Below are 21,472 nucleotides of genomic sequence, written 5' to 3' on the forward strand. Positions count from 1 at the left end.
TTGGTTATTCCGACGTTTTTGGTGCATCCAAGCCAAGGAGTTTTACCTCCATGCTAAAGACACTAACGTCATCTAAGGATCTAGTTTAGAACTACTTGGTCCTTGTTATTCCGAGATCCGAACTTTTTGGTGCGTCCAAGGAGTTTTACATCCATAGTACAGACACTTACGCCATCTATGAGACTAATCATAAATAACTAATAAGGTGGCGTAAAGGGAGGATAGAAATAAGCGTTAAAATTTAATAAGTATTCATATTTTATTGTACTTATACTTAACTATATGGCTGTCTACTGTGTTTTCAATAAATTTGAGACATAGTCATAAATCACGTTGTTGGTGTATAACGTGTGCCCACAAAGCAGCGTGTGCCACTCTAACTCGAAACCACAGAGCATATAAACCGCTACAACCACAGACTGGAACAGAAACAGCGCCATCTATTGACTCTCATCAACAGTGTACGTATCCGCACTCAACTCCTCCGCCTTCATTTTATCATCGACCCAGGAGTAGAACTCAGTAGTTTCCAGGAACAACTACTAGTCATGAGATGTTGCTAAGGTGGATTCATTCATTCATTAAATGAAACACCAGTGTATAATTTAAATATTTACATTTTGTTCGTTTGTTTTTACTTATTACCTACGTATTTACTTAGTTATATGTGTATGCGACAGTTTTATTCGCATTTGGGACCTAAATAGATGGTAAATGAAGATGGTGGTTGTATAACGTATGCAAATAAAGCTTATATACCGACAGTTTTTTAACAAAAAGCGCCATCTATCCATTAGTACCCTCAACAGTATACGAGGCAACACAAACAGCGCCATCTATTAACTCTCATCAATAGTATACGTATCCCCGCTCAGCCCCTCCGCCTTCATCTTATCCTCTATCCACGTATAAAACTCCGTAGTGTCCACGTAGACCCCGGGCACGCCGCGGTCGCCGCACCCGATGCCGTACGCCACCATGCCGTAGATCGCGTAGCGGAGGTCCTTCTCGTCCTGTGGGGGAGGTAATGTGTATAATAAGTTTATTTGCAAAAAAAAAACACAGTTACTTACAATATTATAATATATATTCTGGAGTAGAAATATATCGGGTATTAACCCCTAAACTAGGCAGAGCCTGTAACCTGTAACTTAGGGGATACTGATGGTTAGAGACGGTTACGGGGGTGGTGATTAGACAATTATATGTCATAACAATGCCATAATCGACCAATTACCTATTGGCTTTATAATTGGTAACTAGATGGCGCTACTTTCCATACAAATGGCACAAAACGCTATTTAAAAAGTTATTACGTATCCCCGACTCACCCCAATATGACACACGAGCGGCGACCCCCCGTCCCCCCCGCACGTGTCCTTCCCCTCCTCTCCCCCCGCGCACGTCAGCGAGTTGTGCAGTTGGAAGAACGAGCCGAGGCGCGTGCGACGCAGCGCCGTCTGGCAGGAGGAGCGGGAGACGAGCGGTAGCTCCACCTAGTGGCGGGAGTGAGAATTAATAATTAATAACTAAATTATAGTTAGATGGCGTTATGGTGGCGATAGTAGAAGTGTGGCACACATGAGCACACACGCATAGGTGTGTTCATTGAAAACAAGTGATATAGGTTTTTTTTGCTTATGAGAAGCAAATGTGTTATGACTTCTGCATTGAAAAGGTAGGATATATACTCCGAGCAAAGCTAGCTGTAAAACTGCTACTTTATAACCACGATGTAGAATATGCACACTTTCGATTCACTGCCCTTTGCGGATAAATGTCGATACCTCTTGGCAAGATCAGTAGTGTATGTACTTATAGGTACGATAGATGTCGCCATCGACACACTATTTCATCCAACATACCTTTTTCAGGAATGTTGCGTAGGAGTCCTGAGCGAAGAACTTATCCTTGCCCCATCCCATGCTGATGCACCTGAAATAAGAGCATGTTTGAGTTAAGTATAGCTTAATTATGCGCTAGGCACAAATAAAGTTATCTAGCTCTAGTTTGTTTGTCACCTATATTCTAAGAAGAAGATCCAAAACCATAATACGGTTTGTTACAAAAAAGGTATAATACTCAGCCGAAACCTAGTAAGTATATATTTTTTGCAGCAGGATATACAGGATATCTTTGACCTCGTTACCTGAGTAGATATACTCAGCACATCTTTAAAACAATCACATAGATAGTCAATCGAATCAGATAGATAATTTACTATCCGTGGTATGCTGGCAGCAATAACGAAACATGGCTTTATAGTGGTACGATCAGGTGCAGATAACCTGACCCCCCTCTCATAAAAAAGCTTCGGCGGGGGGTCAGGTTTATCTGCCCCTTACTACAGTGTGGGTAGCATAAAGTTTCTTCGTGAACGTGAAGTAAAATTCATAGAGTAATTTCGTATAAAAATCGGTCTTTAGAAGAACTAAAAAAAATTCATACAAAATTACTCGATGAATTTCATTTCACGTTCATGATTAAAATTTATGCTACCCATATACAGTTCGATGGCTGATGAATTGTTGATGCGGAAAGTGCATGATTACCTGGTCCCCGGCTCTGGCAGGCGCCTCCCCAGGCAGGCGGTGCCCACGTTGGGCATCCTCGTCACCGGACGCTCCAGGAACAGCAGCGCCACGCTGTTGAGGACTGATGCTGGAAGATATAGGAATAAGTGGGTAAATCTAACTATGTTATCTTTCATAAATTTCATTTCATTTTGATGTTCAATTTTGAGGTGAGGTATTGAATCCTGAAAACAAGCGTAAATTATTTAAAATTATAGACTGCAATAGAAAAAACGCAGTTGTATGTAATGCTATGATTTATTAATGGAGCGCTCTTCTTACGCCAGAGATGCGGGTTTGAATTCGAATGCAGTCGCTGATATATTAACGCCGCTAAAGAGTTCTTTGGAATAGTAACATCCAACCTATATCATTGATCGAAGACCTAAGTATATAATTGATCTTACATCTTACGGTGAAGCAAAACTTCGTGAGGAAATTTGCGCATCTAGATTTAGCACAATGCATGACTGTGTGAAGCCACCAAACCGCAGTTGACCAGCGAGGTATTAAATTGTCCAAGCTTATGAAGGAAGTTTATACCTAGGTGATGATATGCATAAAGGTTCCACTCGAGAGAGACAGGTGCAGGCATTAACACACCAGCAGAATATAGAAAAGACTAGAGTACCGTACCTTTGAGTACACAAACTTACGTCTATAGAAGTTCTCGTGTCGTACAATTTTCTGCACGTTCATTTCTTGTTCCGGGTAGATCTCGCTCCGAGTCTGCGTGTCCCACTCGCCGGCGCGGATTTTCAGCTGAAAATTACACAATAATACATAAAATTACACTATTATTAGGTTAGGTATATTAAAGGAAGTATTAAAGATTACCTACATGCAAACGAATCCCCCAAATAACCCGGATTAGAAAACGCTTACTGACTTAGAGCTGGCGTTCGTAGTTCAAAGTACCTACCTATCTAATCTGAAGATTCTGAAGCGAAGAAATTAATATACTCCCAAACATATCAACACAGTGTAGATACCTAAGAAGATTTTAATGATGGAGGCCATCGCATAGTGCATTTAGACGAATGAATAAGAAGTACCTTCTTCTTGGTGTGTCGTGACAAAAACTAGAGCTAGAGTATTACAACGAAGTTAAAGATTCGCCACTCATAAAGATTAACCAAGAGTAAAGAAGTGTTAATATACGTCGCTTTCGGGAAAGCTCCTTTTGCGCACCCCACTTTCGATGACAAGGATGTAATAAAATAAATTGATAATAATTGGTAAGTATAGATAAGTATGTATTCCTCACATCATCAGCAGTGACGCCCTCGATCTTGTGCGCGGTGGTGAGCACGGCGCGCGGGTGGATGAGGCTGCCCCCGCCCAGGTAGTCCTTCTGGGACCACGCCGCGTCCGCGCCGCCGGATTTGGACCTTCTGCGAGAGACAATAAGGGTAAGTTTAGGAGCAGTCTCATAGTTATAAGGCAAAGAACTATGCTGCTGAGATCTTTTTTTTTTGCAGCCAGAAGGTTTGGTCACTCAATTTTAGGGGATAGATTGGGAAAATATTGATGAATAATAAAATTATCATTATTATTGATTGTGGAATTACGGATTAATCAATTTAATTAGGATATTTTTTATTTGTGAATTATTAATTGTGGATTTACGTAGCATGCAAAGAAATAAATAACTTTTAGCTTGGGCTTACGCTGAGTTACATAAAGGAACTTTAAGATTATGACGATCTTAAGTTTATTGCTGCCTTGCTTTGACAGTATACGAACAGAAAGAGACCTATATGATTTAATGTCAACGGTAGCTTAAAGTTCCTTTCTGCAACTCGGCATTAGGCTGTATTTTTACAGCGTGTGGGATTCATCACGCATGCGGGATTGCCCTGCAGAATAAGAATTACGAATATTCTCGCAGACGCCGAAAAATGGTGGCCATCCCGCTTGTGTGATGAAATCCGCATGCTGTTAAAAACAGCCACATAAATTAGTTTATGTTTTTATTTACCTGAGCACAGCCACCATCCAGGGGAACTCGAGGTACTCGGCCAGGGTGCCGTCGTTCATGATGCGGATGGGGTTCTCGTCCCCGAGGTGGCTGTAGCCGCACGCCTCCGGCTTCTCCTCCTGTCAACATCATCATCATCATCATAAGGCAAGGTTTTGGAAATTATGTAGGTAAGTATCTTGGCCTAAATAGCGGCCATCAGTGTGCGTAACACGACAATATTTGTCGAATTTAGTCTATCATATAGCCAGTGTGCAACTGCCCATATTGCATATGTACGAGTATTAACAAAGGATAGGGAGGCTGAGTTATTAGGAAAGCGTCACCATGATCAGTCAAAAATAGATATCTGCTAGATACGTATGTATCTGCAAGGATACCACGATGCTCGCTCTTATTCCTCATTCAATCAACCAGATACCTATCTAAGGTTGCAAATCCATCGTCTGTTTATGATATCATACATTTATCACTTCTCCACCCTATGGGTCTCTGGGTGTTGAAGAACAGAATTTCTGCCACTAGACCACAGAGGCAGTTCCCTAGCTGATGAAGAATCTACCTCAGGGTTGGCGGGCGGCGCGGCGGTGGTGACTGGCTCTGTGGTGTTGATGGCTTCCGGCAGACAGCACACGTCCAGGTAGTGGGGGCATGCTGAGATCCTGGAATAAGTATGGGGATCATGCATGACTCATGACTAGTAGTACCCAAGTAGGTAAGTATGTCATGAAAGTTCAAACAGCTGCATAGATACATAGGTAATATTTATGGGACCACGGGAGGTAAGCCTTCAGATTGACATATCATCTGCATCTTTATAATATAACCTGGGCAGTCAGTGACTGACACTATTCTACTAATAAATTCTCTCACCACGAGGGTGACAAATGCAAAAATGGCTCAGAGACTCCTCTTTACTCCTCTATGTATATGCAACGGCCCCACTTCCACGCTGCTGTTGTTGTTAATTGCTAATGTGTCGGTGGTGGTAACCCCATTGCTACAACTTTCTTTATCCTCACTGCCAATAACTGATGTCTCCATCAGTGAACAGCTATTAGCTACTGCACCACCACCGATCCATAAAAGTTACGTCAGATTGGACTAGCGAGATTTTCAATTGCTAATGTCGGTGGTACTAACCCCACGAGTGGAGCAGGCATACCTGATGTCGATGAGGGTGTCTCCATCAGTAATGAGCTTCTTGCTGGCGGGGTCGCACTGGTAGTAGACCACGCAGACCCCGGGCTGGTTGTCGCTGCGAGTGCAGGGGGTCAGCTTCGGGTCATCTGTAGGAGAGATAGATTGATGGGTCATGTAATGAGAACGGAGTTAAAATCGACGCCTTGGCATAATTACGGCCCAAATCGTAAAGCCAATCTATCAAAAACTTGTCTAAGGTAAATACCAGGTAAAAACAAAAACAATTAGGCCCTGTCCGCACCGCAAATATTTCTCCGCGCGAATATTTTTTCGCAATTCTGTAAGTAACACATTGAATAACTACTATAGGAGTATCCGCACTTGCGGTTTTTTTTCCGCAAGTGCGGATTTGTCTCATCCGTGATCTGCATAGAAGTGACAAAATTCGCCCGAAATTTTATTCGCGGTGTGAACAGGCGAACTTTTATCGCGGAATATAATTCGCGCGAAACAATTTCGCTCGCCAAAATTTCGCTGTGCGGAGAGGGCCTTAATCACCTGTCGAAGGATCCAGCGAGATCTCCTCGCCCGCCCGATTCTCTCCAGTCTTGTCCGCAGGGCTGAAGATATCCTTGATGTTCTTCTTCACATTCACTTCCTCCGTGCTGTTCAAAGGGTGCTCCGGGGTGCCGAAGATCTGCTTGAGGTTGTCGGAGATGCGTGAGTCCAGCTCGACGGCGGCCAGGGCCAGGGTCGCGGATAGGATGAGGCACAGGATCCGGGGGCTGCGGGTAGATAAATACAATTTATTTATCAACACTTTATTGCACACAAAACTTACCTACTTAGTATAATGAATAAATATTATTAGTATGAAAAAGGCGGATTTATTGCCAAAAAGCTTATTTAAGTATATTTACAAATAGCTTAGCTTAATAGCTACCAGCCAACCTTTGATTGGTGGGTAAATGAGTCGGGGCAATAAACGACAGTAGTCTGCTAGCCTAGCTCTGGCGTAAGACGCGCGCGTCATTATCATCAGCGAATAATCATCCACTGCTAGACATAGGCATCTCCCAAGGAGCGCCACAACACTCGGTCTTCGGCCTTGCTCATTCAGCCACTACCGTCTATCTGCCTGTGGGATTTTTACAACCTAGGTCGCCTTTAGGCTCGTAAGTAAATCCTCAGATTTAAGTGCTTAATAAAAAAAACAAGCTTTTACATACATATTTCTGTACATTATGTAGGTACCTATTTTATAAGTACACAACTACACATATTTCGTTTGGCACGAGTTAATTTTGAAATGGTTGTCTTAATGTTATTCCCCGAGAACTGGCTTTCAAATTAAACATCGAACAGGAAAACTTATAAGTAAAATAATCCTAAGAGCCGTGTTGGCGTTGCGAATAAGATGATAATAATAATAATAATATGTGGGGACATCTCACCCCAAGCTAGGCAGAGCCTTTATATATGTCGGACAGCTGATATGATATATCTACATAAATACATAGATAGATATATATTAAATATACCTAAATATCAACACTCAAGACCTGAGTACAAACAACAAACAGTATTTAAACAAATATCTGCCCAGCCGGGAATCGAACCCGGCACCTTCGGCTTGGCAGTCAGGGTCACTAACCACTACGCCATTCAACCGTCAAGATAGAGATGCTTCGTCCCGATAGGTCGTGGGTTCGAATCCGTGACTGAAACGTCTCGACAAATAACACCCCACTTCTACTCGTACTACAGAGTTAGAAGATTTTTGACTTTTTTATTGGTACAATGGCTGTCATTAGGTTGAACTTAAAACGGTTTGACAGTAAACAAAATGCGTATGGTAAAGTGCCACAAACTTATCTGTTCCGGTGACAGCTCACATAAATGTTTAATATTTCTTAATTCTATAAGATTTTACGTTTGCTCGTGTTCTTAATTCGCTCTTGCGGTGTTAATAAACCTATCTAATCTTTTACAATATACAATTCATTAGTAAGTAATGAGATATGGATCGATTTAGTTCGCTCTCACCGGAACAGATAAGTTTGACGCACTGTACAGTTTTTTTGCTTTGTTTTGTATGTGACACATCTTGTTCGTAGTTATATCGTTAATCTAAGAGCAGAATATCTCCTACAGCAGAATTCAAAACATGTCTTTAAAAGTTTGTTTTACTCCCTTTATCATGAAAGTTATCAGTGTGACTTCGACCCTGATTAAAATAAAGAGTTATACTCAACTACTATAGGTACTTATACTTAGCTACAATTTTTTTTCCCTTAAGCACAGATTTAGGTAAATATTAGTTAGTTACTATGGTAATGGTAACCTCAGATAGATAAGTACTTATAATAGGTACCTACCTATTTAACTAAATTACACTCTAGTTGTTCTTTGGTGTTAAAAAAATTGTGGCGTTACTTACAAGAGAACTAACATGCACGGACAATACGTTTTAGAAAAAACGATTTAAAACACAAGTTCTTATTTTTTCGTAACGAAACAACATCACGAAATCAGTAAATAAATAAAACCCCTAACATTAATCGAAAAATAGTTGCTAAAGTTTACTTAGTTTAAGGTACTCACATCATTTTGTTATTTATGATGATTATATTATTTATAAATTATTAATTCTACACATTTGACCACCAAGTTTGGTGCACTACCCACTGGACTGAAGATATTGTATATTATGTGTTCTGTCTGTCTCAAACCAGAAAAACAACTCATCACACTTATTTCTCGTTCACACTAGTGGTTGCTTACCAACTTTAGACCTTAAACTTCAATACTTAAAACACAGTTTTCCTCAAAGTTAAACGGCGCAAAAAACTTACATATCAAGGCAATTAGTGTCTATAAGTTGGATGATAATAAAGTTGTGTTTTCCTTAACGATTGGAGAATACAAATTGCATGTTTACACTGGTATTTTTATATCACTTTTGCCTTTTGACTTGGGCAGTGTGTACTGGGGTTGGCCCCGAGACAATACATAGATTTAATTTATATTTAAATAACTAAATTTGTGGTTTAAACTAGTTTAGTGGACACCACAATAGTGCGTGCGTCTTAGACTAAAGAAGTGATATTGGAAATTAATGTGTGAAAATCACTGATGTTATAACTTTAGTGTAATAACGGTAAGTTTTTTTATTACAATTCAAATGTATTTGTCTTAAGTAACTACCTATAGGGTAAATCGTGGTATAACTGGCATGTGTCAGTAACTGGCACTTTGACTATAAAACTAAATATATTAAGCTTTTGGATATAGTAAGACCATCTTTGATGTGTTTACAGCAATCTCCAATTATTCATTGATATTATATTTTAATTTTAAGCCGCTAGGTGGGTATTTTCCGGCGCTGGAAATTATCTCAGTCAAAGCGGCGAAGATCGCCAAAAAAATGCACGTGCGTAAAGTTTTTCTTAAGGAGACACCAAAATTTCTATGGCCTGTTTTCGCGAAAATAAATAAGTTTTTGATAGTGTGACAATAACAAGGAAGTAGGGGAAGGTCTAAACAATGTCATAATAGCCCGATTCACTGTGATTTTAGTTGCTTTTGAGTTATATTTGAGGGTGCTAGTTACTGAAATGTAATTTATATCTTCACTTAGTAACTGGCACCCCCCTGCCAGTTACTAATATTTTGGGTTCTGTGATTTTAAGCTATTTTATACCTTCTATCGACAGAAAATACGATTTAAAGTGCACTGTAAAAACCCCCAGTGTCTAGGCAGCTTAGTTTCAATAACTGGCACGGGGCTGCCAGTTACTAATCTGCATACATTTTTTACGCACCAATAACTGGCATTTACTGGTGCGGTAAACATTTCTTTCATGTTTCTTTTCAGAAAAATGACTAAAATCAAGGCAATCTACAGTAGTCTGTAATTGTCCACTGCTGGACCTCTCACCAGCAGTGACATTGCACTCTGATCTCGACCTTCCTCATCAAGCCACTACCGGTCAGCTTCATAAGGTCGTTGGTCCAGCTGGCCCGAAGGGATCCGCCGCTATCCTTGCCTGTTCGTGGTCTCCACTCTAGAGCGCGTTTGCCCCACTGGTCATCGGTTCTTCGGCAGCTATGGCCGGCCTAATGCCACTTGAGCATACAGAATTTAAGAGCTATATCGGTTACTCAAGTTCTATTACGGGTACCTTATTTCTGATATGGTCCTTCAAAGAAGCACCAATCTTTCCAATGCCCGCTGATCGATTTTGAATCTGTGGACCAGTCCAACCGTCAGTGTCCACGTCTATGATCCATACATCATCACCAGTAAGACGCATTGACTGAAGACCTTTGCCTTCAGGCATTTTATGTGAAAAATTTGTCAAATCTTCCCTTATGCAATCCAATCCAGTAATACATATTTTGTTTTATGCACCTTACAGCTTCGTTTTCGAAGTTCCTTCTGCCTAGTCGAATAGACTGTCCAAGGTAGACATAATATACTGTTGCTGCATTAAGGCCGCTATGCATGTTACAACGAGGGAATTCCAGAACTGCCCAGGTCTAAATGGAATCAAAGGCTTTCTTATAGTCCTTGAAGAACTTGATAGAAACACGGTTCGTGATGACCTTATAAAACAGCTTGAAAACATGACTTATAAACAAAATTGGTTAAAGAGCTTCTGAAGCTGTTTGAGGATAGTAATAGCTTTCAGAAGAGCTGTACTAATTCTGTCTTTACCCAGAGCATGTGAAGCTGAAAGCCGTAGAAACCTTCAATTTCCGCAAGAAATTTCAGCTTAGAGGCAACTATACTACCGTCAGCAGTCTTCAACTTAGCCAGGTTACTTCTCCCAAGCTGCTGAATGAATACATCAAGGTCCACAACCATTTAAGTACTTTCTCCATTTCCGTTGCATTCATATGGACCCACGATTCGTCGCATAATTGTACTGTCATTTTGTCGTAGAAGTCGACCATTACAACGGTGATTATGAGTCTTACCGGTGCAGAACCTAGACAGGTAATTGTACATTACCTAATATCAAATATATTATTGATTTTAGAGTACTTATTGACCTAATTGCATGATTTTTTAAAAGGTGCCAGTTACTGAAACATCATGTGACAGTTACTAATTTTTACTGCCAGTTACTAGGTTTTTTGGGGGTAGTGGATATAAACTTCATTAAAATCGAATATTAATCATATATCTTTACCATTTATGCCTATAATTGATCGTCATCTGATTGCCAGTAATTCAAGCCTACCGGTGCTTAAATCAGACCAATACTTTATTTTTAATATATTTTTTTCTGTTGCTAGTCGCTTAAACTGCCAGTTACTAGTACTTTTACCCTACTTAAAATGCTACACTGAAAATTTAAATCACAACAGAGTTAGAGCAGAGCGATGAAATCAGTTTGGAAAAACCCGGGGGAACCGTTGAAAAAGAGTGTGATATGGGGTGTGGATTGGAACAGTGGTTAAAGTAAATCCTTACTAATATCCTTACTATATATATATATTAATATTATAAATGCGAAAGTAACTGTGTCTGTCTGTCTGTCTGTCTGTTACTCTTTCACGCCAAAACTACTGAACGGATTTGAATGAAATTTGGTATACATACGGTCTAGACCCTGGGAAAGAACATAGGCTACTTTTTATCCCGGAATTCCCACGGGAAAACTTTTTAAGGCGAAGCGAAGCGCGCGGGAACAGCTAGTAGTTAATCCTAATCCTAACTAATATTATAAATGCGAAAGTAACTGTGTCTGTCTGTCTGTCTGTTACTCTTTCACGCCAAAACTACTGAACGGATTTGAGTGAAATTTTGTATAAGTACATACGGTCTAGGCCCTGGGAAAGAACATAGGCTACTTTTTTCCCGGAATTCCCACGGGAAAACTTTTTAAGGCGAAGCGAAGCGCGCGGGAACAGCTAGTAGTTTAATAAATAGTAAAGGTAAGCGTCCATCTATCGGTATAGTACGTATCGGACCAAACGGATGTTCATAAATGTACCTACTTATAGAATGAATGGATAGTCAAAAATAAAGGAATTCCGGGATAAAAAGCACACATTACTTTACGTTTTTCATTTCCGATTCCTGATTATAATTTTCAACCTAAGATAAGTTTAAACGTGTCTGTGTATAGATCTGTCTGTTGGCGTAGCGCCCAAACGCCGAACAGCTGAACCGATTTTTGTTTCGAATTTTTGTGTAGAGTATGTATAGTTAGATAATTACATACATCGTTAAAGTACTGTTAAATTAAAGTACTTAGGTACAACGGTAAATCAGTGGTAAACTTAACCACGAACTCAAAGTTACTGTTTAATGCGGCATTAAAATTTAAAAAAAACGTTTTGTTCTTAATGAATAAAAAAGTTTATTGAATAGGTACATAATGTATTAAGGAAATAACTTACAACTTCTTATTCACATTTCATATTCCGTGTTCGTTAACGGTCGCCAGGTGAAGCAACTCTTGGCAAGGTCACTCCTTGGATGGGTCATCGCTAGGTTGCATTACAATTTTCCAACCATCATTTTGAGCGGGTAAAAATCGGGAAAAAATCTATGCCTATGGGTGCTTACATAGAGAATCGGGTTCCCTGTACCGGTAACCTGATTATGCGAAAGCGCTCATGACATTTAAAAATCCGGGAAATGCTCCGTGAGTGAGCGCTTTCGCATAATCAGGTTACCGGTACAGGGAACCCGATTCTCTATGTAAGCACCCTATGGCTGACGCTCGATTTCTGCCATGATGATAGCTATCGACTCGACTCCATGGACTATAATTATTATTCTACTCTTGCACTGACATACAACAAAAAACTAAAATTAAAAATACTTAGGGCTGATTTTTCAATAGTCAGATAAACGTGAGGAATAAAATAGTTCCTGTCACTGTCTCATACAAGCATTCTGACGCGACAGCATCAGAATTATTCCTCAGATAATTTTTATCTGACCATTGAAAAATCATTCCTAAGTTTAACTTTATAGGTGTAAAAAAGTATACTTAGCTATCAATTTTATTATTACTTAGTGAATCTGTCGTATCCGCCTTGGAAACAGATCGAAAAGTCATTAAGTACCTAAATCTACTACTTAACTGCCGCTATCAGAACATAAATAAATAAAAATTTGCTCAACCGAAAATCTTGTTGACACAATACATAAACAAATAATATAAAAAGACAAGTTTACATACACACAGACACATAGACGAGGCTATGTAATGACCCTGTCAATCACCAATTTAAATATACAATTTGACATGTTAAAATCGCCCTTATGTCTATGTAATTACAGTCTCAGTATATATTTGTGGCCTAGCGTCCACTGACCAATGATAAACTCGATGTGATATGAGGAAAATTGATTCACAAAATATAAAGAGTAGTGTTTGCTCGTAAAGAATCGTTTAATGATAGGTATTTGGATAGTTGGATTCGAAAGACGATCTAGGTACAAAGTTTAGATGGTTTGGAAACGTGGAAATATCCCTAACCACCCCTAACTAAACAGATATTTTATTATTATTTAAACATACAGGGTGGCGCAAAGAGTGACGTCCAACGGAAAAAAATTGATTCCTTAGGTCAAGGGGTAGCCAAATCACCTCCATGTATGTTCAGCAATTTTTAGTAGTTTAGGAGTTATGAATGTTTTTACTAATTTTGTATGAAAATTTACCTCAGTAGATTAATTATTTTTTATTGTTTTTTTGGATAACTTTGACTAGCTCGATCGTAAAATAACTAACTTACATTTACAGCTAGGAAGCTGAAACTTTTATGGTTAAAAAAAACAATTTAAGAGGAAGCCACAAAAAAAAAAAAGTTTACATGGGGGTGATTTGGCTACCCCTTGACCTAAGGAATCAAAATGTTTCCTTTGGACGTCACTCTTTGGGCCACCCTGTATATTATTCTTATTCTTCTTATTCTTAGGGTCGGCGCCCATTATCGGCATCGGGAGGCATCAGGATTGTAGATGATAAATAGCATTATACATTAACATCGTGTAATAAAGTAGAAATTTCCATGATTCATGCTGAAGCGGTATTTTTGTTAGTGTCCATATTATCATAGAAAAATCTACTTTATTTCCATGAAATTAATGTATTATGATATTTCCTGATGCCTGCCGATGCCGAAAGTAGGCGTTGACCCCTAGATGGGGTTATACCTATGTATGGGTCGGACAGCTGATATATCTACACAAATACATACAGTACTTATACATAGAAAGCAATGTAAATGGTTATCAGACGAATGTTTGTTTTTTTCTCGGCGGGATTCGAACCTGCGGACCCGAGCTTACGAAGCAGGTTCTCTACCGCCTGAGCTACGGTGTCACCGTATTTATTATGCTTTTTATTACTATAACTTCAGAGCAAGGAACTCTGAACGACCTCAAAATGCTAATTAGAATTCTCCCAATTCTTCTTTAATTAATAAAATACCTAAAATAAATTATCTAGATATACCTACCTACACTTAGTGAATAATCCCCAAGACTACAGTCGTCGAAATAATATAATAGGCCCGTTTGGACAGCTCCAAAATGTATGGGATGACAGCTGCTGGTGTCAAACCTAAATCATGAAAAATCTAAACAATAAGTAACTTTTGGTGCTTTAAAATTAAGTTCTTTTTCCTTTCGGCTGTTAAATAATAAGCCAGATTATGTGTCTTTTTATGTATTTCATCAAGTAAATCAAGAGTAAATAGCAAATTTGTGTAGCTGTAAAAACGGGCCTATTATAGTATTTCGACGACTGTAAGTTATATTTAGATACCTATAAATACTTTAGTGAATAATCCCCAAGACTAATGCAACATTTTCAACAGAAAAGCAACGAAACATTCCTCAGTACTTACTAAAGTATAAATAACTTAAGTACTTACTTAAAATTTATTGATGCAAGTAATTACTGTAAGTACGTAGGTAGGCCTGAATATGATGTGGTTTTACCCAAAAGGGGAAACCCTGTTAAGCAATGTATAACTTATATTTAACTTTTAAGGAAAAAACATTGTTCATTATGATAGCCGACGTATGCGCCATATGTACCTATAGGTATTCCCTAAGTTACCAAAAATCATTTTAGGTCAATGTACCTTATAATGACCACCAACAATCCTAACTAATATTATAAATGCGAAATAACTGTGTCTGTCTGTTACTCTTTCACGCCAAAACTACTGAACGGATTTGAATGAATACAGATTGTCTAGACCCTGGGAAAGAACATAGGCTATTTTTTATCCCGGAATTCCCACGGAAAAACTTTTAAAGGCGAAGCGAAGCTCGCGGGCACATCTAGTAAACAATAACTTTCTCCTCCATTCCAGATGTACAAGTACATAGCCGTGCTCCTCCTCGCAGCCTCCGTTCTCGGACAAGGCGACATCGACCAGGGCGTCCTCAACCAGATCTTCGGCCCGCCACCGGGAGGGCAGACTGGGCAGGACACGCAGGGGCAGTTCAACAGCGGGCTGAACGGGCAAAACGGGCAAAATGGTCAAAATGGGCAAAATGGTGGAAACCCGAATTTCGTCGACATCTTCGGGCCGCCGCCGTCAAGTCCGAGTCCCATCCCGACGCGGCCGCCGGTGACGTCAACGACGTCGGCTACCTTCTTGCAGCCAGAGGGCAATAATGGGGCTGGAGAAAGTGAGTGGTTATTGGCATACTCGTCCAAATTATCTCTAAATACCTGGGTATGGGTATGGTCTTGATGTAAATCTAGTGGTATAAAAGTGTTGCCCTAACAACCAGAGTTACATACCCAGCTTGGTTCAATTCGCCAACAATTTAATCCATTTTGTGACATTTTATTCAGTTTAAATAAGAGGGTTGAACATGACCAAGGGTACATTGAACGTTGTGTAACAGAATAATGAACAGAATAACAGAATAAAGCCATGGCCAACTTACTCTAAGTTGGCCATGGCTGAACCAATTTTGACGGATTTGGCGGTTCAGCATCTTGGGATATTCTGTTTATAGTGATTCAGCAATCAGCATTAAATATAATATGTTTCTATACCAACCATCCTAAATCTTTGTTTATCAGATGAGCCGTGCCAGACTCCAGAGGGCACGTCGGGCACCTGCGTGCCGTACTACCTGTGCAACACGGAGAACAACACCATCATCAGCGACGGCACCGGCATCATCGATATCAGGTCAGTTAGGAGGAAAACACATGGAACATACATAACTCTTGACCTACCGACCATCCTTTGGCCATGTGTACGAGTAAGCTGCCTTACTTCCTTCCTTTGCCCGCTTTAGCAGCTGCAGCTGAAACACTCGCAATCACTGAAATAAAAAAAATCAGCTTGCGAGTAATAAACGCGTACTTATCGTGCGCGCGGTGAAATTTCGCTGTGCGGACACAGCTTTATGGCTCGACGCCTCTACGACCTTTTTCGCACGTTAAACTCGCGTACTTCACAAACGAAAAATATCTTCGAGCATTAAGTACGCGTACTTACTCGTACGTCTATCCGGCCCTTTAATATTTCGATATGAGAATGCGTTACCCATTATGATAACACCACAACTAAACAAACTGTCAATGCTCGTTCCAGGATCAAGGACGGTCCATGCCAGTCGTACCTGGATACGTGCTGTCTGTTGCCGGACACGCGGCCCGCAGACAACCCCATCACGCCCACCCCGGCCCCTGAGGAGGTGAGGAATTGTTTACTTTATCGGTTTTATTGACAGTAGTAGGACCCATTCAAAGAGTGCCAAGTGCGCTAACAGATTTAAGTATATTGACTTCTCTGCAGATCTTATGAGGTTAGAAGCATTGTCATAGTTAGTATATATTATTATGTTAGAAGATTTAGTTCTCTGAAGAATTACTGATTCTGACCGTAAATTGGTGGACTATGTCATGTCTGGGTCCACGACATTTTATCAATGCAGTCATCATGACATCACTGGCATATACATGTTAAATACCTTGTATCCAAGCTATGATTAACCTAGTAAACTACCTATATGACTAACATTCCCGATTGCACCTCAACCCAGTTGCATATATCTTGCACGTTCGTAATAGAGCGAGTCTGTTGTCTTGTAACGGTGAATCATCAGAGGGTCTTAATATTATGGCAATGACGTCTGTTACCCTATAACATGGCTGTTCCCCTCACCAGGTGGAGCGCAAGGGCTGCGGCTGGCGCAACGCGAACGGCGTCGGGTTCCGTATAACCGGCAACAAGGACAACGAGGCCGAGTTCGCGGAGTTCCCCTGGATGGTCGCCATTTTGAGGTTAGTAAGCAAAATGGTAAAATGCTTTTTGGGGAGACTTGTTAAACCCCTTCGTCTAACTAATTACTTTTAACGACATCCTGAAGAAAATAACGCTTCAGCAAATATCACTAATGATTCTTCTTTGTCTTAGGGATGTGTGATGTGTACTTGGTTTTGGAAGAGGTCTATGTCCGGCAGTTGACATTTGTATGGGCTGATGATGAGACTTGGCGTAGTTATTCTGGGCTATTTCGATGACCAAATAATTATTAGATACCTACCTTATAATTATTAGTCCATTCTAGTCAGCTAGTTCCAGTAAACCCACACTTTTTTTATAAGTATTTTAAGATGTCTCAAGTGACTTATTTAGCGACCTTATTCGTTTCTTCTTAACGAGGCAGAGTTGGTAAAATAAAGAATACCTATGTACTTACATAAGTATTTTCTATCCCTCCCACCAGAATCGAGCCAATAAACGAAGCGGAACCCGAAGGCTCGAAGCTCAACGTGTACGTCGGCGGAGGCTCCCTCATCCACCCGAGTGTGGTCCTCACGGCCGCCCACTACGTGAACCGGGACTGGCAGACCAAGAGCATCCGCGCGCGAGCCGGCGAGTGGGACACGCAGACCAAGCAGGAGCTGTACCCGAACCAGGATAGAGATGTGGTCGATGTGAAGATACATAGGGACTTTAATAAAGGTTTGTGCGGGTTTTGCTGTGTGGAGATTCAGCGTTTGGTGGTGCTACAAGGAGCCTCTACGATACGTTTGGCGCACACCGGTATCTGACTGGCTAATCCTTTCACCACAATGACAAACCTTGGTTCAGCTCTGACGCTACAACGGCTTGCTATGAAAAAGAGCGAAAAAGCGAGGTTTTCTTCTGGATAAAAAAAGTCCAGGTAACTAGTTAGGCTCATGGGGGTTACACCACTCATTGAGAGATATGAGAGATAACTCTAGGTACAGTTACCTGGTGATAGCCCACTACGTGAACCGCGACTGGCAGACCAAGAGCATCCGCGCGCGAGCCGGCGAGTGGGACACGCAGACCAAGCAGGAGTTGTACCCCAACCAGGATAGGGATGTGGTCGATGTGAAGATACATAGGGACTTTAATAAAGGTTTGTAGGGTTTTGTTGGCTTTGGATGGAATTTCAGAGCACAAGAAGCCTTGAATGGCCTTGATGATACATCCGGCGCACACTAACCAGTCAGCTACTGATAAGTAACTAATCTGACCTTTCACTGCGGTGGCAATCCCTGGTTCAGCTCTGACGCTGCAACGGCTCGCTAAGACAAAGAGCGAAGAAGCGAGGTTTTCTTCAGGATGACGCTAAAAGTCCAGGTAACTAGTTAGCCCAAAGGGGGTTACATCACTCATTGCGGGCAGACCACTCTAGGTATACCTGAGGTACAGCTCACTAAGTGAACCGCGACTGGCAGACCAAGAGCATCCGCGCGCGAGCCGGCGAGTGGGACACGCAGACCAAGCAGGAGTTGTACCCGAACCAGGATAGGGATGTGGTCGATGTGAAGATACATAGGGACTTTAATAAAGGTTTGTGCGGGTTTTGCGGTGTGGATATTAAGCGATTGTGCTACAAGAAGCCTTGATCATACATCACATTACAGTCTTGTTTACTGAAGCCATGGCTTTCGTTATGGTGTAGCATAGCAAGCAAATAAGGTATTTTTTCGTGAAATCCCAAAGTCGTACAACAACCAGATGAAATTTCTGGCCTAATAATAAGTACCTACTCAACATAATATTTTTGCTACACACTATTTTAAGTAGGTAACTATGTACCTCTTTGATGTTGGTTACTCTGTAGATAATTTGTCTTCGAACTTCACAAAACCCCTCAACTCTTCCAGGAAACCTGTTCTACGACATCGCGGTGCTCTTCCTCAAGTCACCCATGGACCTGGCTCCCAACGTGCAGCTGGCGTGCCTGCCGCCGCCGCGGGAGAGAGTCAGGGACGGCACGCGATGCTTCGCGTCCGGCTGGGGCAAGGACCACTTCGAGAAGGAGGGGCGGTACCAGGTCATCTTGAAGAAGGTAAGGATCGAAGGATCGGATTAGGGGAAGAGTAAATACGGCCTTTGTCTAAGTAGAAGTGTAACAACACTTAGGGCCTGTTTCACAATATCTGGATAATGGCTACCTGTTGGGTAAAATACATGCTGTCACACTCTGTCATTATTTTTTAGACAGTGACAGCATGTATTTTATCTAGCAGGTAGCCACTAACCAGACATTGTGAAACAGGGCCTAAAATGTCACATAACTTTTGGATGGTTAACCGATAAAAAAAAAACAAAACGGGATTCGGTTTAGCCGTTTGGGAGCTACGCTACCACAGATAGATACACAGACACTTTAAACTTAACACCCCTTCTTTTCCGTCGGGGGTAAAAAATCATCCATTGAGTTGCATTTCGCGAGTTTCTAGGTACTGTAGTGTTGTGTTGGATTATGCATGTCAGTAGTGGTGTATCGTTGGAACCGAGATAGGTTTCCTGGCTCCCGAAGTTGGATTTTCCGCTCACCACACCCTCAAGCCACACAAGCACTTAGTAACTAACCTTCTATTTTTCACAGGTGGAAGTCCCCGTGGTAGAACGCAACAGATGTCAGTCCCAGCTGCGCAAGACTCGCCTCGGTCAGCTGTTCCAACTGCATACCTCCTTCATGTGCGCCGGCGGTGAGGCTGGACATGACACGTGCAAGGGAGACGGGGGATCGCCGCTGGTGTGCCCGATTCCGGTGAGTGAAAGAGATAGGCAAAAGGTGGAGTTGGCGTCTGTGCTAGCTACATAACCATAGCACCCTGTTAGCCTGTTCTAGAAGTTATTGTAACTGGCTGAAATTCAAAAGGTTCAAAATGCTTCTCCTTCTTAGAGTGTCGGTGACTAACACGAGATACTAGAACGCGTATTGCGCTTGAGACCATGGTGAAATTATGTTTTTAGTTACTCTGAATATAGCGTCAGTCGCTGACTACCCAGGCTGCGCCGGACCTATCGCTCGGGGAGACTCCTTTCGTACAACCCTAGAATCCTTATTGGTCCCGTAACTTGAAGATTTAAAGATTCTGAGTAAGATAATACTGGCGTGGATTTAGCAGCCATTTCATTAGCCGCCTACCCCTCTTCTTCCCTTTTGTTTCCTTTCACTATAACCTTCTAACCATCTCCACCTCATCCCCAGGGCGAGCCAGACCGCTACCAGCAGAACGGCATCGTGGCGTGGGGCATCGGCTGTGGCCAGGACGGCACTCCAGGGGTCTACGTCGACGTCAGCTTCCTGAGGGAGTGGGTCGACAACGCGGTCGCCGGGAAGGGATATGATACGTCGGTTTATAGTTATTAGGGAGGGAGAATAAGCGGAGCGGGTCACCCCTCATGACTCATGGGAGGGTGGGATGCTCTTTGTGGTTGTCAGATACAATAAATAATGCTCCATAGTCATTAAAGTTTTCTACAATGTTGTAATGTAAGCAAAGTATGAAATTAATGAATATAATGTTTCCAATTACATTACAATTGTTTTTATTCGGCCATCCCAACAATGTTTTTATAGGTAAGATAGTCATTTTTAACCCCAGGTCAATGTGTATAAATCGTGTGATTTCATTTTATTACTGTGGTCGCGATACGATACTGGTTTGATCAAAATCTGTGCAAGTAAGTATAACGTTTAAATGCTAGTAATGAATTATGTAATCAGTAAGTATAATCAGTGACCCTAAAAAGGTTGCAGATATGGGTAATTAAACCGCCAAAACACACATCAACAGTAAGTATATTTCTCATCTCAATTCACTCTACATCTGTCGTTGCATCTCTGCAGACAGTCGGCGTGGTTGCGGCAGTGCGCGCGGCACGACGCCTGGCACCGCGTGATGGAGCCTACTCCTTGAGGATTTATAAGGATGAGGATTGTGATGAGGAGAATTCATGCATTCCAAGGTCCTATTAAGCCAAAATCTGCTGTCAGAGCAAGCAAATATCACACAGTAGGTACCTAAATCGGAATAAAAGCCACCAAAACCCAATGCAATCGTTTATTTACTATCTCAACTATCAATTGACCCTGCATCTATCATTGCATCTCTGCAGACAGTCGGCGTGGTTGCGGCAGTGCGCGGCACGACGCCTGCACCGCGTGATGGTGCACGCTGCTTCGGGGCAGGGACTCCTCGGACAGCAGGCTTTATGAGGGGATTCTAGCCAAGGGTGTTGTGATATACTAACTTCATTGGTTTCTAAAGCTAAAACAATAGACGTGAGTGGCTAAAACACTGTTTGACAGCGGCAAACGCTCAAGTTAATAGATGAATCCTCATCAGATGATCCACGCAATCTAGTAGATTGTCTGATGTTTCTGTTTGTTCTCAAGCTACTAGATCAGGATGATCCTCGCTGTCCAATCAGTAGCTTTTGTACGTAGTTAGGTAAATACACCATGCCGCGCGCTATCGGATCGGGTGGA

General features: G+C 41.4%; 2 protein-coding genes across 3 annotated transcripts; one reads left to right on the forward strand and one right to left on the reverse strand.

Moving 5' to 3' along the window:
- Window positions 1-824: 824 nt before the first annotated feature.
- LOC105380684 (phenoloxidase-activating factor 2) lies at window positions 825-8,447 on the reverse strand. Its single transcript, XM_048629800.1, has 11 exons — window positions 8,302-8,447; window positions 6,256-6,482; window positions 5,720-5,843; window positions 5,117-5,216; window positions 4,555-4,673; window positions 3,841-3,967; window positions 3,230-3,335; window positions 2,553-2,661; window positions 1,866-1,935; window positions 1,332-1,496; window positions 825-1,013 (listed from the first exon to the last, which is right to left on the reverse strand). The coding sequence occupies exons 1-11, from the start codon at window positions 8,304-8,306 to the stop codon at window positions 840-842; spliced, it is 1,326 nt and encodes a 441-aa protein (XP_048485757.1). The 5' UTR covers window positions 8,307-8,447; the 3' UTR covers window positions 825-839.
- Window positions 8,448-8,655: 208 nt separating this feature from the next.
- Window positions 8,656-20,517, forward strand: LOC105380637 (phenoloxidase-activating factor 2). 2 transcript variants are annotated; one of them, XM_048629799.1, is made up of 10 exons: window positions 8,656-8,857; window positions 15,052-15,373; window positions 15,777-15,888; window positions 16,297-16,399; window positions 16,873-16,988; window positions 17,435-17,609; window positions 18,034-18,097; window positions 18,852-19,036; window positions 19,580-19,744; window positions 20,189-20,517. In XM_048629799.1, the coding sequence occupies exons 2-10, from the start codon at window positions 15,052-15,054 to the stop codon at window positions 20,348-20,350; spliced, it is 1,404 nt and encodes a 467-aa protein (XP_048485756.1). In that variant the 5' UTR covers window positions 8,656-8,857; the 3' UTR covers window positions 20,351-20,517. The 2 variants fall into 2 exon arrangements, with proteins under 2 accessions (XP_048485756.1, XP_048485755.1); XM_048629798.1 differs by lacking the exon at window positions 18,034-18,097 and having other exon boundaries at window positions 8,657-8,857; window positions 17,435-17,673.
- Window positions 20,518-21,472: the final 955 nt, after the last annotated feature.

Source organism: Plutella xylostella, chromosome 24 (assembly GCF_932276165.1).
Source record: "Plutella xylostella chromosome 24, ilPluXylo3.1, whole genome shotgun sequence".
NCBI classification, from domain to species: domain Eukaryota; kingdom Metazoa; phylum Arthropoda; class Insecta; order Lepidoptera; family Plutellidae; genus Plutella; species Plutella xylostella.

What these genes read in the sequence shown, in the direction of transcription:
- LOC105380684 (XM_048629800.1), bottom strand. An exon ending in CGCCGCCCGCCAACCCTGAG is followed by an intron (nt 4,674 to 5,116) that starts GTAGATTCTTCA and finishes TGATGTTGACAG; the next exon opens with GAGGAGAAGCCGGAGGCGTG. An exon ending in ACGCAACATTCCTGAAAAAG is followed by an intron (nt 1,497 to 1,865) that starts GTATGTTGGATG and finishes TCCCGCCACTAG; the next exon opens with GTGGAGCTACCGCTCGTCTC.
- LOC105380637 (XM_048629799.1), top strand. Translation starts at nt 15,052, where the DNA reads ATGTACAAGTACATAGCCGTGCTCCTCCTCGCAGCCTCCGTTCTCGGA. An exon ending in CCACCCCGGCCCCTGAGGAG is followed by an intron (nt 16,400 to 16,872) that starts GTGAGGAATTGT and finishes TCCCCTCACCAG; the next exon opens with GTGGAGCGCAAGGGCTGCGG. An exon ending in ACCAGGTCATCTTGAAGAAG is followed by an intron (nt 19,037 to 19,579) that starts GTAAGGATCGAA and finishes TATTTTTCACAG; the next exon opens with GTGGAAGTCCCCGTGGTAGA.